This window comes from Bufo gargarizans, chromosome 6, assembly GCF_014858855.1.
Source record: "Bufo gargarizans isolate SCDJY-AF-19 chromosome 6, ASM1485885v1, whole genome shotgun sequence".
Taxonomy (NCBI): domain Eukaryota; kingdom Metazoa; phylum Chordata; class Amphibia; order Anura; family Bufonidae; genus Bufo; species Bufo gargarizans.
In genome coordinates, this window is record NC_058085.1 from 349,220,740 (window position 1) to 349,239,237 (window position 18,498).

Genomic DNA, 18,498 nt, shown 5'->3' on the forward strand with positions numbered 1-18,498 from the left:
TCTGATGCTGCCACCCACCTGATGCCACACATCTGATGCCAATTGCTCCTTCTGTCACCCACCATCTTCAGAGTTCACTGTTATTGCCACCCACCTTCACACTATGTCAACTTGCCACTCTGTGGCCTCCTGATGCAGCTGCCACCTCTACACTATGTCACCTTGCCACTCTGTGGCCTGCTGATGCTGCTGCCACCTCCACTCTATGTCCCCTTGCCACTCTGTGGCCTCCTCATGCTGCTGCTACCTCCACACTATGTCACCTTGCCACTCGGTGGCTTCCTCATGCTGCTGTCAAGTCCAGACTCTGTCATTGTGCCACTCTGTGGCCTCCTCATAGTGCTGCCACCTCCAGACTCTGTCATTGTGCCACTCTGTAGTCTGCTCATGCTGCTGCCACCTCCACACTATTTCACCTTGCCACTCTGTAGCCTCCTGATGCTGCTGCCACTTCCAGACTCTGTCATTGTGCCACTCTGTAGTCTGCTCATGCTACTGCCACCTCCACACTATGTCACCTTGCCACTCGTTGGCCTCCTGATGCTGCTGCCACCTCCATACTCTGACATTGTGCCGCTCTACGGCCTCCTCATGCTGCTGTCACCTCCAGACTCTGTCATTGTGCCACTCTGTAGTCTGCTTATGCTACTGCCACCTCCACATTCTGTAATTGTGCCACTCTGCGGTCTCCTCATGCTGCTGCCACCTCCAGACTCTGTTGTTGTGGCACTCTGTGGTCTGCTCATGCTGTTGCCACCTCCACACTATGTCACCTAATGCTGCCGCCACTTCCAGACTCTGTCATTGTGCCACTCTGTGGCCTCCTCATGCTGCAGCCACCTCCAGACTCTGTCATTGTGCCACTCTGTGGTCTGCTCATGCCGCTGCCACCTTCAAGCTCTGTAACTGTGCCACTCTGCGGCCTCTTCATGCTGCAACCACCTCTAGACTGTGTTATTGTGCCTCTCTGCAGCCTCCTCATGCTGCAGCCACATCCAGACTGTGTTATTGTGCCACTCTGTGGTCTGCTCATGCTGCTGCCACCGCCACACTCTGTAATTGTGCCACTCTGCGACCTACTAATGCTGCTGCCACCTCCAGACTCTGTTATTTGCCACTCTGTGGCCTCCTAATGCTGCCGCCACCTCCAGTCTCTGTCTTTATGCCACTTTGTTGTCTCCTCATGCTGCTGCCACCTCCAGACTCTGTCATTGTACCACTCTGTGGTCTCATCATATTGCTGCCACCTCCACACTCTGTCATTGTGCCACTTTGCGGCCTTCTGATGCTATCACCACCTACAGACTCTGTCATTGGGCCACTCTGTGTGTCTCCTCATGCTGCTGCCACTTCCACACTGTCATTGTGCCACTTTGTGGCCTCCTCATGCTGCTTTTACCTCACCACTATGTCATAGGGCCACTCTGTGGACTTCTCATGCTGTTCCCACCCTCCCCACTTCATGATGGCCACTATTTTGCCTTTCGGACTGGCTGACATCATCATTTATTTTACCTTTCTTCTGATCTGTCAGAAGGAAGGAAAAATGAGACGCACAATGGATCCTGTCTGTGTAGCAGCTGTAAGGCCTGTATGTTCCTATCAAAATTGGCTTGTGATTTGGTAGCCAAAAGCAGGAGTAGATACAAAACACAGAAGACATGCAAAGATTTCATTCACGTGTCATCTCTGTTTTGGATCCACTCCTGTTTTTTTTTTTGGCATTAGCAATACTGATGGATTACTGACCAAATGCTGACCGAGTGAAGGCAGATGCACCACAGACAGGATCCGTTTTTTGTGGGTTATTGTTCTGACGGATCAGAGGAAGGGCAAAATAATCAGTGACGTCAACACAAACTTACTGCTGACACTCCACTCTGTTAGGGGCCTCTACTTGTATAAGCGTTTAATAGAACAGGTTCTGTAGACATCAACATTGATTCCGCTGACGACGGTGTAAAAGGAGTGCACTTCTTCTTGGTGCTAACAATAACCTGTAAGGTTGGGTTCATACTTGAGTTATTTGGTCAGTTTTGGCCCCGTGACTACTCAAATAAGTGAAGTGTGCTGTGATTCTCAGAGCGACGTCTGTCATCTGCATGTCATATGGACTCACTGTTTTATTTCACTACCAAAGCAGACTCCCTATGCGTGTTACTGAAAGGCACAGTGTTCTACACCACTATAGAGGCTCTCTGCAGCCAGAAAATAGCCGTTTTTTTAAATGCAATTAGCCACGAATAAATTCAGATTGAACTGAGTTTTTTCAAATATCTCGGCGAGCCGGTGAACAGTGGCGTGCCCGGGGGCGGGGCTCACTAGTCTGCAGGAGGAGGGGGAGAGAAGCGCTGTGAGTGCTGTACAGTACTTACCCATCCTCCTGCTCGCTCTTCTCAGGGCCCGCGCTGCTGTGTCCAGGCTGCCTCAGGATGTACAGAGCCACTCTGACCTGACGCTGCAGGAGGTCAGCTGATCTCAGTGCAGCGCGGGCCCTGAGAAGACAGCCAGAACAGGAAGAGTGGTGGAGGTCTAATGGTGGTCTGGAGTGGTCTATGGGGGGTCTGGAGGTCTGACTGGGGCGATCCGGAGGTTTCACAGGGGGGTTTGGAGGTCTGACTGTGGGCGTCTGGAGGTCTGACTGGGGAGTCTGATTTGGGGTCTGGAGGTCAAATGGGGGTCTTATTTGGGGTCTGGAGGTCAAATGGGGGTCTGATTTGGGGTCTGGAGGTCTAATGGGGTCTGATTTGGGGTCTGGGGGTCTGACTGGGGTGTCTGGAGGTCTAATGGGGGTCTGATTGGGGGTCTGGAGGTCTAATGGGGGTCTGATTGGGGTCTGGAGGTCTCACTGGGCGGTCTGGAGGTCTAATAGGGGTCTGATCGGGGGTCTGGAGGTCTGACTGGGGGGTCTAGAGGTCTTCTGTTGGTCAGATATGGGTACCTGGAGGTCTAATGGGGTCTGGAGGTCTAGTGGGAGTCTGGAGGTCTGATATGGGGGTCCGGTCTGAGGTTTATGGGGGTCTTGTCTGAGGTCTAATATGTGGGTCTGGAGGTCTGATATTGGGGTCTGGAGGTCTAATGGGGGTCTTATATGGGGGTCTTATCTGAGTTCTGATATTGGTCGGGGTCTTACATAGAGGTCTAATGGGGGTCTGATCTGAGGTATAAAACTGTGGTCTTATATGGGGTCTGACATAGAGGTCTAAAGGGGGTTTGGTCTGAGATGGGGGGGATCTCATTTAAGGTTTTATATGGGGGTCTGATCTGAAAGGAAGGGGGGGGTTGTACTAGCACACAATATAAAGGGGTGTGTGGTACCACCTGTTTCTGCGGGAACGTATTGGGGAGCACAGTGGACACAGTATTGGGGATGGCAGGATGGGGAAGCTGGGAGGATGATGGAAAAGTAGGAAAGTAAGATGTCAAACTCTGCAGAGAGGGGGCGCGGCTAAAAGAAGTCACCATGGTGGTCTGGTCTAAGAGGAAAGAGAATATCTACATCAGAAAAGAGAAGTCACTGGATGTAAGAGGTACATATGTGGTGCTGTATGACCCGGTATGTTCTGTAGCACTGTATGTAATGTTTTCCAAGTATGTCTTGGAAGGGGTTGTCAGTTTTTTTTTTGCATGAGCGCTGCCTTCTCTGCTCTGTTTACCTGCTCATCACTGCAAATGCTACGGCGAGCAGGTGAACAGAACAGAGAAAGCAGCTCTCATATGAGCGCTGCCCTCTCTTCAAACAGCTGGGAGCACAGAGAGCATTACTAATGTGAAGGGGGCACAATGGGCATTTCTACTATGGGGGGGGGGCACAGAGCCAGAGGGCATTACTACAATGAAGGGGGCACAGTGGGCATTATTACTGTGAAAGGGGCACAGTGGACATTATTACTGTGAAGGGAGCACAATAGGGATTTCTACTATGGAGGAGGCACAGAGGGCATTACTAGCACAGTGGGCATTACTACTATTAAGGGGGCACAATGGGCATTATTACTGTGAATGGGGCAAAATCAGCATTATTACTATGAAGGGGACACAATTGGGATTATTACTATAAAGGGGGCACAATGGGGATTATTACTATGAAGGGGACACAATGGGGATTATTACTGTGAAGGGGCCACAGAGAGGACATTACAACTCTGAAATGAGCACAGAGAAGGCATAACTACTGTGAGAGGGCACACATCTGTACAAAACTACTGTGAAGGTTGTACAATGAGGGCAATACTACTGTGAGGGGTCCAACTTTTTTAAAGTATTGGGGGGGGTGCCAGAGAAAGGGCCCACCCCGGGTGCCAAACACCCTAGGCATGCCACTGCCGGTGAATCGAATTTTTTTTAAATTCGCTCAACTCTAAGTATGTACCTTACCTAATTAGATTTGGTGCTTACGTAATGGTTCTGCACATCATAGCTAGCCTTCAGAAATGAAAATATAGAATGATGAGAGCCAAATAGAAATGAAGTGTGAAGAAATAAAAGGCACCATTTTTGGGATCTGAAGCAAGTTTTTCATTGATTGAAATACTGAAGATATTCAATTAAAGGTGTTCTGCAGTTTGTTTAAACTGATGATCTATCCTCTGGATAGATCATCAACATCTGATCGGCGGGGGGCCGACACCCGGGACCCCCGCCGATCAGCTGTTTGAGAAGGCAGTGGCGCTCTAGCAGCTCAGCGGCCTTCTCACTGTTTACCTGTCCTTGCCAGACATCTGAGAAGCTCTGACAGACGTTCTTCAGAACCTCCTGCCTGAGGTTCTTTTGTTTTGCTTTTGTTTTGTCATCTCGTTTCCCTCTCTCAGCTGTCATCTAGTTGCACTGATTGCATCCCTTCTTAAACAGCTGATCGGCGGGGGTCCTGGGTGTCGTACCCCCGCCGATCAGATGCTGATGATCTATCCAGAGGATAGATCATCAGTTTAAACAAACTGCAGAACCCCTTTAAGTTTGTTCAACTGTATAAGTTATAATAATAATAATAATAAGCATACAACCTGTCCCCTCCTCTGTAATGGTTGCTGTCCCAAGCAATTTCATCTGCAGTATTCTTCTGTTTAGCTGAAAGGTATCCAGTGGCACTTGCACAGTTGAACATCCTGAGATATCCAGCTAGTTAAGTCACAAATGATTGCAGAATTACAATGGATGGTGTATATGCTACAAAAGCTCCTTAAATACACAAAGAACCAAAGATGCAAGTTATAATGAAACAGAAATTAACATGGCACCAAAAATGTGAACATTCTGCCTATATGTTCAGGGTTATCAAGCTAAAGGATCATGTGTGTTACAGACACTGACTGTAGAACCTCCGTGCCAACCAATGGATTTGGCTTTGGCGTAAACCTAAAGGCATTACCCTGGCAGCTCCCTGGTTTTTGCCCTTTAACCCCTGTACAGGGATTTAGTCTTTGCTGCAAGGAACGCATGAGGCTGCTACTACTTGGAATAGTCTCCGTGTGGTTGACTAGGTCAGAGACACCATTGCAAAGCACCAAGGGATCAGGCAAAACTGTAGAGTTTGTGCGACTCGGTGAAACAGTCCAAAGTTTAGGGCTTGCAGCACAAGATCAGTATGGTGAACAGGCATGGTCAGATCAGGCAGCAAAGAGTCAGAATCCGAGAATCCGGCAGAGGTCAGTACACGGGCAGACAAGCGGATTATGGCACCTTTGCAAGATTTAGCAAGCTACTGAAACCTATTACTCAAGCAATGGGTGAAACAGATCAAAGGGGAATTAACTCTTGCAGTACCTCATAGTGATGTGAGGTTCGCAGAATAATATCCCAAATACACACAGGAAACCGGCGCTCAAGACAGCTGCCAAAGTGACAAACATAGGTTTAATGGGGCAGTGCTTTTTGCATCCATATGTCTGTTCAGCAAAAAGATAGAATATGTCTGCAGAATGCCGACCATGGACCTATCAAAGTCAAAGAGGTCTGCAAGAAAATGCGGATGGCATATGGACCACATCCATATTTTGTGGATCTGCAAAATGGATACGGCCGTGTGCATGAGACCTTACACCAATAGGGATATAATGCAGTAAATATGAGATATGTTCTCCCTGTGTTTGCGTAGGTTTCCTTTGGGTTCTCGGGTTTCCTCCCACACTCCAAATACTGATAGAGATCTTAGATTGTGAGTAGAGTTGAGCGAACACCTGGATGTTCGGGTTCGAGAAGTTCGGCCGAACATCCCGGAAATGTTCGGGTTCGGGATCCGAACCCGATCCGAACTTCGTCCCGAACCCGAACCCCATTGAAGTCAATGGGGACCCGAACTTTTCGGCACTAAAACGGCTGTAAAACAGCCCAGGAAAGGGCTAGAGGGCTGCAAAAGGCAGCAACATGTAGGTAAATCCCCTGCAAACAAATGTGGATAGGGAAATTAATTAAAATAAAAATTAAATAAATAAAAATTAACCAAAATCAATTGGAGAGAGGTTCCATAGCAGAGAATCTGGCTTCCCGTCACCCACCACTGGAACAGTCCATTCTCAGATATTTAGGCCCCGGCACCCAGGCAGAGGAGAGAGGTCCCGTAACAGAGAATCTGTCTTCATGTCAGCAGAGAATTAGTCTGCATGTCATAGCAGAGAATGAGGCTTCACGTCAGCCACCACTGCAACAGTCCATTGGCATATATTTAGGCCTAGCACACAGGCAGAGGAGAGAGGTCCCGTAACAGAGAATCTGGCTTCATGTCAGCAGAGAATCAGTCTGCATGTCATAGCAGAGAATGAGGCTTCACGTCAGCCACCACTGCAACAGTCCATTGGCATATATTTAGGCCCAGCACACACACAGGCAGAGGAGAGAGGTCCCGTAACAGAGAATCTGGCTTCATGTCAGCAGAGAATCAGTCTGCATGTCATAGCAGAGAATGAGGCTTCACGTCAGCCACCACTGCAACAGTCCATTGGCATATATTTAGGCCCAGCACACACACAGGCAGAGGAGAGAGGTCCCGTAACAGAGAATCTGGCTTCATGTCAGCAGAGAATCAGTCTGCATGTCATAGCAGAGAATGAGGCTTCACGTCAGCCACCACTGCAACAGTCCATTGGCATATATTTAGGCCCAGCACACACACAGGCAGAGGAGAGAGGTCCCGTAACAGAGAATCTGGCTTCATGTCAGCAGAGAATCAGTCTGCATGTCATAGCAGAGAATGAGGCTTCACGTCAGCCACCACTGCAACAGTCCATTGGCATATATTTAGGCCCAGCACACACACAGGCAGAGGAGAGAGGTCCCGTAACAGAGAATCTGTCTTCATGTCAGCAGAGAATTAGTCTGCATGTCATAGCAGAGAATGAGGCTTCACGTCACCCACCACTGCAACAGTCCATTGGCATATATTTAGGCCTAGCACACAGGCAGAGCAGAGAGGTCCCGTAACAGACAATCTGGCTTCATGACAGCAGAGAATCAGTCTGCATGTCATAGCAGAGAATGAGGCTTCACGTCACCCACCACTGCAACAGTCCATTGGCATATATTTAGGCCTAGCACACAGGCAGAGCAGAGAGGTCCCGTAACAGACAATCTGGCTTCATGTCAACAGAGAATCAATCTGCATGTCATAGCAGAGAATGAGGCTTCACGTCACCCACCACTGCAACAGTCCATTGGCATATATTTAGGCCTAGCACACAGGCAGAGCAGAGAGGTCCCGTAACAGACAATCTGGCTTCATGACAGCAGAGAATCAGTCTGCATGTCATAGCAGAGAATGAGGCTTCACGTCACCCACCACTGCAACAGTCCATTGGCATATATTTAGGCCTAGCACACAGGCAGAGCAGAGAGGTCCCGTAACAGACAATCTGGCTTCATGTCAGCAGAGAATCAGTCTGCATGTCATAGCAGAGAATGAGGCTTCACGTCACCCACCACTGCAACAGTCCATTGGCATATATTTAGGCCTAGCACACAGGCAGAGCAGAGAGGTCCCGTAACAGACGATCTGGCTTCATGTCAGCAGAGAATCAGTCTGCATGTCATAGCAGAGAATCAGGCTTCACGTCAGCCACCACTGCAACAGTCCATTGTCATAAATTTAGGCCCAGCACCCAGGCAGAGGAGAGAGGTCCCGTAACAGACAATCTGGCTTCATGTCAGCAGAGAATTAGTCTGCATGTCATAGCAGAGAATCAGGCTTCATGTCAGCCACCACTGCAACAGTCCATTGGCATATATTTAGGCCTAGCACACAGGCAGAGGAGAGGTTCATTCAACTTTGGGTAGCATCGCAATATAATGGTAAAATGAAAATAAAAATAGGATTGAATGAGGAAGTGCCCTGGAGTCCAATAATATATGGTTATGGGGAGGTAGTTAATGTCTAATCTGGACAAGGGACGGACAGGTCCTGTGGGATCCATGCCTGGTTCATTTTTATGAACGTCAGCTTGTCCACATTGGCTGTAGACAGGCGGCTGCGTTTGTCTGTAATGACGCCCCCTGCCGTGCTGAATACACGTTCAGACAAAACGCTGGCTGCCGGGCAGGCCAGCACCTCCAAGGCATAAAAGGCTAGCTCTGGCCACGTGGACAATTTAGAGACCCAGAAGTTGAATGGGGCCGAACCATCAGTCAGTACGTGGAGGGGTGTGCACACGTACTGTTCCACCATGTTAGTGAAATGTTGCCTCCTGCTAACACGTTGCGTATCAGGTGGTGGTGCAGTTAGCTGTGGCGTGTTGACAAAAGTTTTCCACATCTCTGCCATGCTAACCCTGCCCTCAGAGGAGCTGGCCGTGACACAGCTGCCTTGGCGACCTCTTGCTCCTCCTCTGCCTTGGCCTTGGGCTTCCACTTGTTCCCCTGTGACATTTGGGAATGCTCTCAGTAGCGCGTCTACCAACGTGCGCTTGTACTCGCGCATCTTCCTATCACGCTCCAGTGCAGGAAGTAAGGTGGGCACATTGTCTTTGTAGCGTGGATCCAGCAGGGTGGCAACCCAGTAGTCCGCACAGGTTAAAATGTGGGCAACTCTGCTGTCGTTGCGCAGGCACTGCAGCATGTAGTCGCTCATGTGTGCCAGGCTGCCCAGGGGTAAGGACAAGCTGTCCTCTGTGGGAGGCGTATCGTCATCGTCCTGCCTTTCCCCCCAGCCACGCACCAGTGATGGACCCGAGCTGCGTTGGGTGCCACCCCGCTGTGACCATGCTTCATCCTCATCCTCCTCCACCTCCTCCTCATCCTCGTCCTCCTCGTCCTCCAGTAGTGGGCCCTGGCTGGCCACATTTGTACCTGGCCTCTGCTGTTGCCAAAAACCTCCCTCTGAGTCACTTCGAAGAGACTGGCCTGAAAGTGCTAAAAATGACCCCTCTTCCTCCTCCTCCTCCTCCTCCTCCTGGGCCACCTCCTGTTCCATCATCGCCCTAAGTGTTTTCTCAAGGAGACATAGAAGTGGTATTGTAACGCTGATAACGGTGTCATCGCCACTGGCCATGTTGGTGGAGTACTCGAAACAGCGCAACAGGGCACACAGGTCTCGCATGGAGGCCCAGTCATTGGTGGTGAAGTGGTGCTGTTCTGTAGTGCGACTGACCCGTGCGTGCTGCAGCTGAAACTCCACTATGGCCTGCTGCTGCTCGCACAGTCTGTCCAGCATGTGCAAGGTGGAGTTCCACCTGGTGGGCACGTCGCATATGAGGCGGTGAGCGGGAAGGCCGAAGTTACGCTGTAGCGCAGACAGGCGAGCAGCGGCAGGATGTGAACGCCGGAAGCGCGAACAGACGGCCCGCACTTTATGCAGCAGCTCTGACATGTCGGGGTAGTTGTGAATGAACTTCTGCACCACCAAATTCAGCACATGCGCCAAGCAAGGGATGTGCGTCAAATTGGCTAGTCCCAGAGCTGCAACGAGATTTCGCCCATTATCACACACCACCAGGCCGGGCTTGAGGCTCACCGGCAGCAACCACTCGTCGGTCTGTTGTTCAATACCCCGCCACAACTCCTGTGCGGTGTGGGGCCTGTCCCCCAAACATATGAGTTTCAGAATGGCCTGCTGACGTTTACCCCGGGCTGTGCTGAAGTTGGTGGTGAAGGTGTGTGGCTGACTGGATGAGCAGGTGGAAGAAGAGGAGGAGGAAGCCGAGAAGGAGGAGGTGGCAACAGGAGGCAAAGAATGTTGCCCTGCGATCCCTGGCGGCGGCAGGACGTGCGCCAAACAGCTCTCCGCCTGGGGCCCAGCTGCCACTACATTTACCCAGTGTGCAGTTAGGGAGATATAGCGTCCCTGGCCGTGCTTACTGGTCCACGTATCTGTGGTTAGGTGGACCTTGCTACAGATGGCGTTGCGCAGTGCACACTTGATTTTATCGGATACTTGGTTGTGCAGGGAAGGCACGGCTCTCTTGGAGAAGTAGTGCCGGCTGGGAACAACATACTGTGGGACAGCAAGCGACATGAGCTGTTTGAAGCTGTCTGTGTCCACCAGCCTAAATGACAGCATTTCATAGGCCAGTAGTTTAGAAATGCTGGCATTCAGGGCCAGGGATCGAGGGTGGCTAGGTGGGAATTTACGCTTTCTATCAAATGTTTGTGAGATGGAGAGCTGAACGCTGGCGTGTGACATGGTTGAGACGCTTGGTGACGGAGGTGGTGGTGGTGGTGTTGGTGGTACATCCCCTGTTTGCTGGGCGGCAGGTGCCAACGTTCCTCCAGAGGCGGAGGAAGAGGCCGAGGCGGCAGCAGCAGAATAGGCCGAGGCGGCAGCAGCAGAAGAGGTAGCAGGGGGAGCCTGAGTGACTGCCTTGGTTTTAAGGTGTTTACTCCACTGCAGTTCATGCTTTGCATGCAGGTGCCTGGTCATGCAGGTTGTGCTCAGGTTCAGAACGTTAATGCCTCGCTTCAGGCTCTGATGGCACAGCGTGCAAACCACTCGGGTCTTGTCGTCAGCACATTGTTTGAAGAAGTGCCATGCCAGGGAACTCCTTGAAGCTGCCTTTGGGGTGCTCGGTCCCAGATGGCGGCGGTCAGTAGCAGGCGGAGTCTCTTGGCGGCGGGTGTTCTGCTTTTGCCCACTGCTCCCTCTTTTGCTACGCTGTTGGCTCGGTCTCACCACTGCCTCTTCCTCCGAACTGTGAAAGTCAGTGGCACGACATTCATTCCATGTGGGGTCTAGGACCTCATCGTCCCCTGCATCGTCTTCCACCCAGTCTTGATCCCTGACCTCCTGTTCAGTCTGCACACTGCAGAAAGACGCAGCAGTTGGCACCTGTGTTTCGTCATCATCAGAGACATGCTGAGGTGGTATTCCCATGTCCTCATCATCAGGAAACATAAGTGGTTGTGCGTCAGTGCATTCTATGTCTTTCACCGCTGGGGAAGGGCTAGGTGGATGCCCTTGGGAAACCCTGCCAGCGGAGTCTTCAAACAGCATAAGAGACTGCTGCATAACTTGAGGCTGAGACAGTTTCCCTGGTATGCATGGGGGTGATGTGACAGACTGATGGGGTTGGTTTTCAGGCGCCATCTGTGCGCTTTCTGCAGAAGACTGGGTGGGAGATAATGTGAACGTGCTGGATCCACTGTCGGCCACCCAATTGACTAATGCCTGTACCTGCTCAGGCCTTACCATCCTTAGAACGGCATTGGGCCCCACCATATATCGCTGTAAATTCTGGCGGCTACTGGGACCTGAGGTAGTTGGTACACTAGGACGTGTGGATGTGGCAGAACGGCCACGTCCTCTCCCAGCACCAGAGGGTCCACTAACACCACCACGACCATGTCCACGTCCGCGTCCCTTACTAGATGTTTTTCTCATTGTTATGGTTCACCACAACAACAAATATATTATTTGGCCCAATGTATTGTATTCAAATTCAGCGGGATATAAATTTGAGGCCTAGTATTTAGGCGCTGGGTGACCGGTATGGATTTAGTGACAGAATTAGACTTGGAAATGCACAGAAGCGTGTGTGTGAAGTTATTCTGAATGACCCAATGTGCACCTTGAATATTATATACCCTTTTTGGGATAGATTTCAAATAGCTCTGATATAGCAGGAACCACTAAATTATGAAATTGCTAAATTGGGAATTGTACTTCAACCCAGAACAAAAAATGTGCTTTGACGGGCACTAAATAACTTTCCCAGCTACAACAGTACAGCGGTAACGAGAGATTTAGAGGGATTTAAATTTGAGGCCTAGTATTTAGGCGCTGGGTGACAGGTATGGGTTTAGTGACAGAATTAGACTTGGAAATACACAGTAGCGGGTGTGTGTGAAGTTATTCTGAATGACCCAATGTGCACCTTCAATATTATATACCCTTTTTGGGATAGATTTCAAATAGCTCTGATATAGCAGGAACCACTAAATTATGAAATTGCTAAATTGGGAATTGTACTTCAACCCAGAACAAAAAATGTGCTTTGACGGACACTAAATATCTTGCCCAGCAACAACAGTACAGTGGTGGGTAACGAGAGATTTAGAGGGATTTAAATTTGAGGCCTAGTATTTAGGCGCTGGGTCACCGGTATGGATTTAGTGACAGAATTAGACTTGGAAATGCACAGAAGCGTGTGTGTGAAGTTATTCTGAATGACCCTATGTGCACCTTCAATATTATATACCCTTTTAGGGATAGATTTCAAATAGCTCTGATATAGCAGAAACCACTAAATTATGAAATTGCTAAATTGGGAATTGTACTTCAACCCAGAACAAAAAATGTGCTTTGACGGACACTAAATATCTTGCCCAGCAACAACAGTACAGCGGTGGGTAACGAGAGATTTAGAGGGATTTAAATTTGAGGCCTAGTATTTAGGCGCTGGGTGACAGGTATGGGTTTAGTGACAGAATTAGACTTGGAAATACACAGTAGCGGGTGTGTGTGAAGTTATTCTGAATGACCCAATGTGCACCTTCAATATTATATACCCTTTTTGGGATAGATTTCAAATAGCTCTGATATAGCAGAAACCACTAAATTATGAAATTGCTAAATTGGGAATTGTACTTCAACCCAGAACAAAAAATGTGCTTTGACGGACACTAAATATCTTGCCCAGCAACAACAGTACAGTGGTGGGTAACGAGAGATTTAGAGGGATTTAAATTTGAGGCCTAGTATTTAGGCGCTGGGTGACAGGTATGGGTTTAGTGACAGAATTAGACTTGGAAATGCACAGAAGCGTGTGTGTGAAGTTATTCTGAATGACCCAATGTGCACCTTCAATATTATATACCCTTTTTGGGATAGATTTCAAATAGCTCTGATATAGCAGGAACCACTAAATTATGAAATTGCTAAATTGGGAATTGTATTTCAACCCAGAACAAGAAATGTGCTTGAACGGACACTAAATAACTCGCCCAGCTACAGCACTAGGGACAGATTTAGCTGGATATAAATTTGAGGCCTAGTATTTAGGCGCTGGGTGACCGGTATGGATTTAGTGACAGAATTAGACTGGGATATGGCCAAAAAATGAACAGACTATTGCTGGTTAAATGCACTTGGTGTGACAGCTTCACCCTGATGTAGGCTTTAGCCAAAAAACAACCACACCATTGAGGGTTAAATGCACTTGGTGACAGGCGCAGCTTGCCCCTGATTTTGTATATGGCCAAAAAATGAACAGACTATTGCTGGTTAAATGCACTTGGTGTGACAGCTTCACCCTGATGTAGGCTTTAGCCAAAAAACAACCACACCATTGAGGGTTAAATGCACTTGGTCGCAGCTTGTGCTGGCGCACCACAAGACACAAAATGGCCGCCGATCACCCCAGAAAAATGAGACTGACAAACGGTCTGTGCAGCCTAAAAACAGTGAGCAATTGAGGATCAGCAGCTCAATGATCCACAGCTGCAGATCGATCAGTTAATCAAGTCCTTTGGAGGAGTTAATCTGCCTAATCTCGCCCTACTGTCGCAGCCGCAACCTCTCCCTACGCTAATCAGAGCAGAGTGACGGGCGGCGCTATGTGACTCCAGCTTAAATAGAGGCTGGGTCACATGGTGCTCTGGCCAATCACAGCCATGCCAATAGTAGGCATGGCTGTGATGGCCTCTTGGGGCAAGTAGTATGACGCTTGTTGATTGGCTGCTTTGCAGCCTTTCAAAAAGCGCCAAGAAAGCGTCACAAAAGCGCGAAGAAAGCGACGAACACCGAACCCGGACTTTTACGAAAATGTCCGGGTTCGGGTCCGTGTCACGGACACCCCAAAATTCGGTACGAACCCGAACTATACAGTTCGAGTTCGCTCATCCCTAATTGTGAGCCCCATTGGGGACATTGGATGCTAATGTCTGTAAAGCGCTGCGGAATTTAGTAGCGCTATATAAGTGCATAGAATAAATAAAATAAATAAATATATACATCTCAAGAGAGAATGCGTCCACCTGTGGCCTGATATATATCAGCTGTTAACTGTTGATGATCTCATTGTTGCAATAGAGCTATATTTCTATTGGTACCAAAATTGCAGTGGTATAGACACAATGGCTAATTGTAGAAATATAAGAATTGTGGTTGACTGTAGAAGACCCAGCTATTCACTTAAATCCATGGTGAAGACAAACAATCTTATTGTTGATAAGCTATATAAAAGCTAATAAATGTATGTATGGAAAGGATAATAGCACATGAAGAATCTGTGGCTCTTTACCCACTGTAGCTGGTCGGCGGGCACAGCCTCACAATGTTACACCACACACTCGCTCATTTAACACAAATACATTGCAATAGATAAGGGTGAGCTGTTTACATAAGTTGTTTTTGTGATCACATTATCTTTACAAAGTTCCTGCTACTTTTTCAATACAACTTACTTCTCCTGTGAAGTCTACACAAGGAACATCAGGACTCGGGGTATAATAGTAAGGAACTTCCGTTTGACATACTTGAATCTTATAATTACCCTTCACTGGTTTCCCATAGGTGTACCTAATGGAGTAGAGACAGATCAGATGATCAGATAAAAAAAGACCTCTCCAGATTTTGTTTATAAAAAGCAAAATAATGAGAAGAATTCTGGGGGGATCATGTGTATGAAGGCCAGTCATTACCTAGGATTTTTTGGCCAGGGTGCAATGTACGCTGTTCCTATCTTAAGGATGGTGGAAGGAATCAGGTGGATGCAGATGTGACTTGTAACAGTGATTTTAATGATCTTATGTGGACTAACAATCTTGGCTACAGAGTTCACACAATTATTCCTTCTCGAGATACCTGAGGATAGACCATCAACATTTGATTCGTGGAGGTCGAGGGATCAACAACCTTCGGCACTCCAGCTTTTCTGAAACTACAACTCCCAGAATGCTCTGTTAACTTCTGTGGGATTTAGAAGAACAGCCGAGCATGTTGCATGCTGGGAGTTGTAGTTTTACGGCAGCTGGAGTGCCGAAGGTTGCCGATACCTGTCCTATACCCTCAGTGATCAGCTGTTCTGCAATAACTGCAGTAGCTCCGCTACCGACTGTAGGAGCAGCGCTGCAGTAACTAGCTCCGTCCACTACAGAAATGGTGCGGTGTACTGGAGCTTTTTATTAAACAAAGTCCCTTTTAGGAACCCTCGGGATATTATTATTATTGATACATCATTGGTCTGTTGAGACTTAGAATCCCTGTAGGGGTCCCTAACTAATGTTAAAAGTTATTTCTTTATTAGTTATTTATTTAAAATTAAGTTTGGAAGAAACACACACTCTACAGAAAAAATATATTAAAATTATCAGTGTCCGGTATTACATGGGATACATTCGGAGTATGTGGTTGCGTTCGCCTTTTGTTCAATACCACCCCTTTGTAGGTGCAGCTCCTCCCACTTATTATTATGGGGTAATGTTCATACTCGCAATCATCATGCTAATACTTTATTTGTGATCACATGCGGTGTAGTGACAGGGATATCGGGGCTCTCTGCTGTCCAACCTCTGTGCTCAGGTTAAACAAGCAGCTAACAGTGTTGGTAATCTTGTATCTATTTGCCTCTCACGCAGGGCTGCCTCTAGATCACTAGTATCACTCTCTCTGGGCTGCTTCCCTCTCTCTCTCTCCGCTTGACTTAAACTGACTCCTCTATTGTTTTCATAGAGGTCTCAGTTAGCACTATGATTGCTAGTGAGGCTCGCTCTACCACTCTCCTTTATGTTCAGTGCTGCCTCTGCAGCGTACTAATAAGCCGTTTCACCCTAACAGACCTGACACTGTTTAAAACACATGACGCTATACCACCCCTCCCGACATGTTTCGCCACACTCTGTGGCTTCGTCAGGGGATGTGGGGTATATGTATCCGCGCGCTCATCATGACCCTCCTATATGCTGTTCCAGGTCCCGCCCACCTGTCAGTGATCCCTTTCAGCCAATCACAGTGGCCACTTCCGTAAGGTCCTCAATCCACAACACCAAGTAGTTCACTGACGCACATCCTGTGCGCTCCTATCCTCCCCCTCGTGATTTATGACACTAGTTGTACACAGTCCATCGCGTAGATGAGAGGGCGGTTCCGATCTACCCAAAATAGGTGAGGTCATCACTTCTCTCCACCCTCTCTTCTCTCCACATTATCTCCTCCTCCATGCTTAAGTTGTTAACCCATTCCTGCCCCTTAATCGTGTCCTTCATGTATGCTATATACCATGCTACATGTATGGAACAATATAAGACATTATTTGTCTATAAATTGAGATATGTGTCAAAATGGGGCAATTAGAGTATTCACGGCATGGGGAAGGGTCTGTAAGACCTCTATCGATGGTCCATTGTCATTTTTATCAAGGTGTAATATGACCACTATATTTTGTTTTCTTCCATGGGGGTATGTTATGGTGTGTGTCTACGGGGGCAGGTCATCTAGCTAGTGATTGGAACTATATCAGGGCTGCCTGGGTCTCAGCCATCCACCGTACTTTGTACTTATCCAAAAAAGCATGGTGCTCCAGTTAGTCTCTGTCCATAGATGTCATACTGTGGCTGTCTCATTTAATATGGATAAGGTAACATTTTAGTAATTAAGCAGCGGTGATTACTTAATTCAGCTAGGGTCTAAGATGGTATTTCTCCTGGTTTGTTGTTTCAATATTTAGTAACAAAAATTGTTTTTATTTTATATTTATATTTTTATGCTTTTATTGTGCTATGTTAGATAAAGGCCGTATATGAGAACCCCTCATTTAGGCCACCCGGACTCATGGTCTGTAATCTGTGTATCCATCTGGCCTCCTCCTGCAGAAGTTTTGTATCTAAATTACCACTCCTTGGTCCTAGAGTTTCTTTCTCCAGTCCCCAAAACTTTAGGACCTCCAAATTCCCACCATGTACATACGTTATATGCCTATAGAGTGACGTATCTTTGCCTGTATTGATGGTACTAATGTGACCAGATATTCTGCGCCTCAGCTCCTGAGTGGTTTTGCCCACATATAATTTGGGACAATTGCATGAGGCGATGTAAATGATGCCACTACTTCGGCAATTGAAGAACTCTCTGCTCACATAAGTACGTCCATCCATGGGGTTTTTGAATTGTTTTACTTTGGGTAAGTATTTACAAAAAGTACAACTCCCGCAGGGAAAGGAGCCAGTGATACTAGACTTTAACCAACTGGTGCTTGTCATTTGTCTTTCAGGAAGAAAACTGTGGACAAGCTTGTCCCTCAAATCTGGTCCTCTCCTGTACGTGACGCTGGGATATGATGGTAGTACATCTCTCAGCTGTTCATCACTGGTAAGTACCCTCCAATGTTTCTTTAGAATCTTCATCACCTGTTGGTTGCCACAGTCATAGGTCCCAATGCACCTGATCCTTTTATCTTTTCCTTCTTTCCTCTGATTGATTGATTTTATAATCCTGAGATATTAATTCATCCCTATTTGTGCTTTTGGCACGGTTAAATGCCTTTTTAAGGCATTTACGTGGGTAACCCCTGCTCCTAAATCGATTATAGAGCTCATCAGCCTCTTTCTTAAACGTCTCTTCAGTGGCGCAGTTCCTTCTAGCTCTCAAATACTGCCCCGTTGGTATTCCTTTTCTCAATGCCACTGGATGCCAGCTTGTCCAGTGCAAGAGACTGTTTGTAGAGGTAGGTTTTCGAAAAATTTGTGTTAGGATTTGCCCATCCTTGTCCTTCTGGATCAAAAGATCCAGAAAACATATTTGATTAGGGTGGATTTCGAAGGTGAAGTGCATGCCTATGTAATTGTGGTTTAATCTATCCACAAAGGTGGCAAATTCGTCTTCCTCCCCCTCCCAAAATACCAGAACATCGTCGATGAATCGTCCCCAAAATAAAACGTGACTCGTGAATGGTGCCATGCTATCCGTAAAAACTATAGTGTCTTCCCACCACCCCAAAAACAAATTAGCAAAAGTCGGTGCACACGGAGTCCCCATAGCGGTACCCTTCATCTGTTGATAGAATGATACCAGTTGCAGAGAAAGTAATTGTGAGTTAAAATAAATCTTAGTAGTGATAAAATAAATTCATTGTGCTCCTGAAA

General features: G+C 47.7%; 1 protein-coding gene across 6 annotated transcripts in view; it reads right to left on the reverse strand.

Annotated features, from left to right (window-relative positions):
* Positions 1-18,498, reverse strand: part of LOC122940143 (alpha-2-macroglobulin-like) — a 201,401-nt gene that overhangs the window by 158,626 nt on the left and 24,277 nt on the right. For all 6 annotated transcript variants that reach the window (XM_044296537.1, XM_044296538.1, XM_044296535.1 and 3 more), the window contains 2 exons: positions 14,824-14,938; positions 5,004-5,118 (listed from right to left, as the gene is read on the reverse strand). In XM_044296537.1, coding sequence (XP_044152472.1) covers positions 5,004-5,118; positions 14,824-14,938 — 230 coding nt within the window. The remainder of the gene's footprint in view (positions 1-5,003; positions 5,119-14,823; positions 14,939-18,498) is intronic.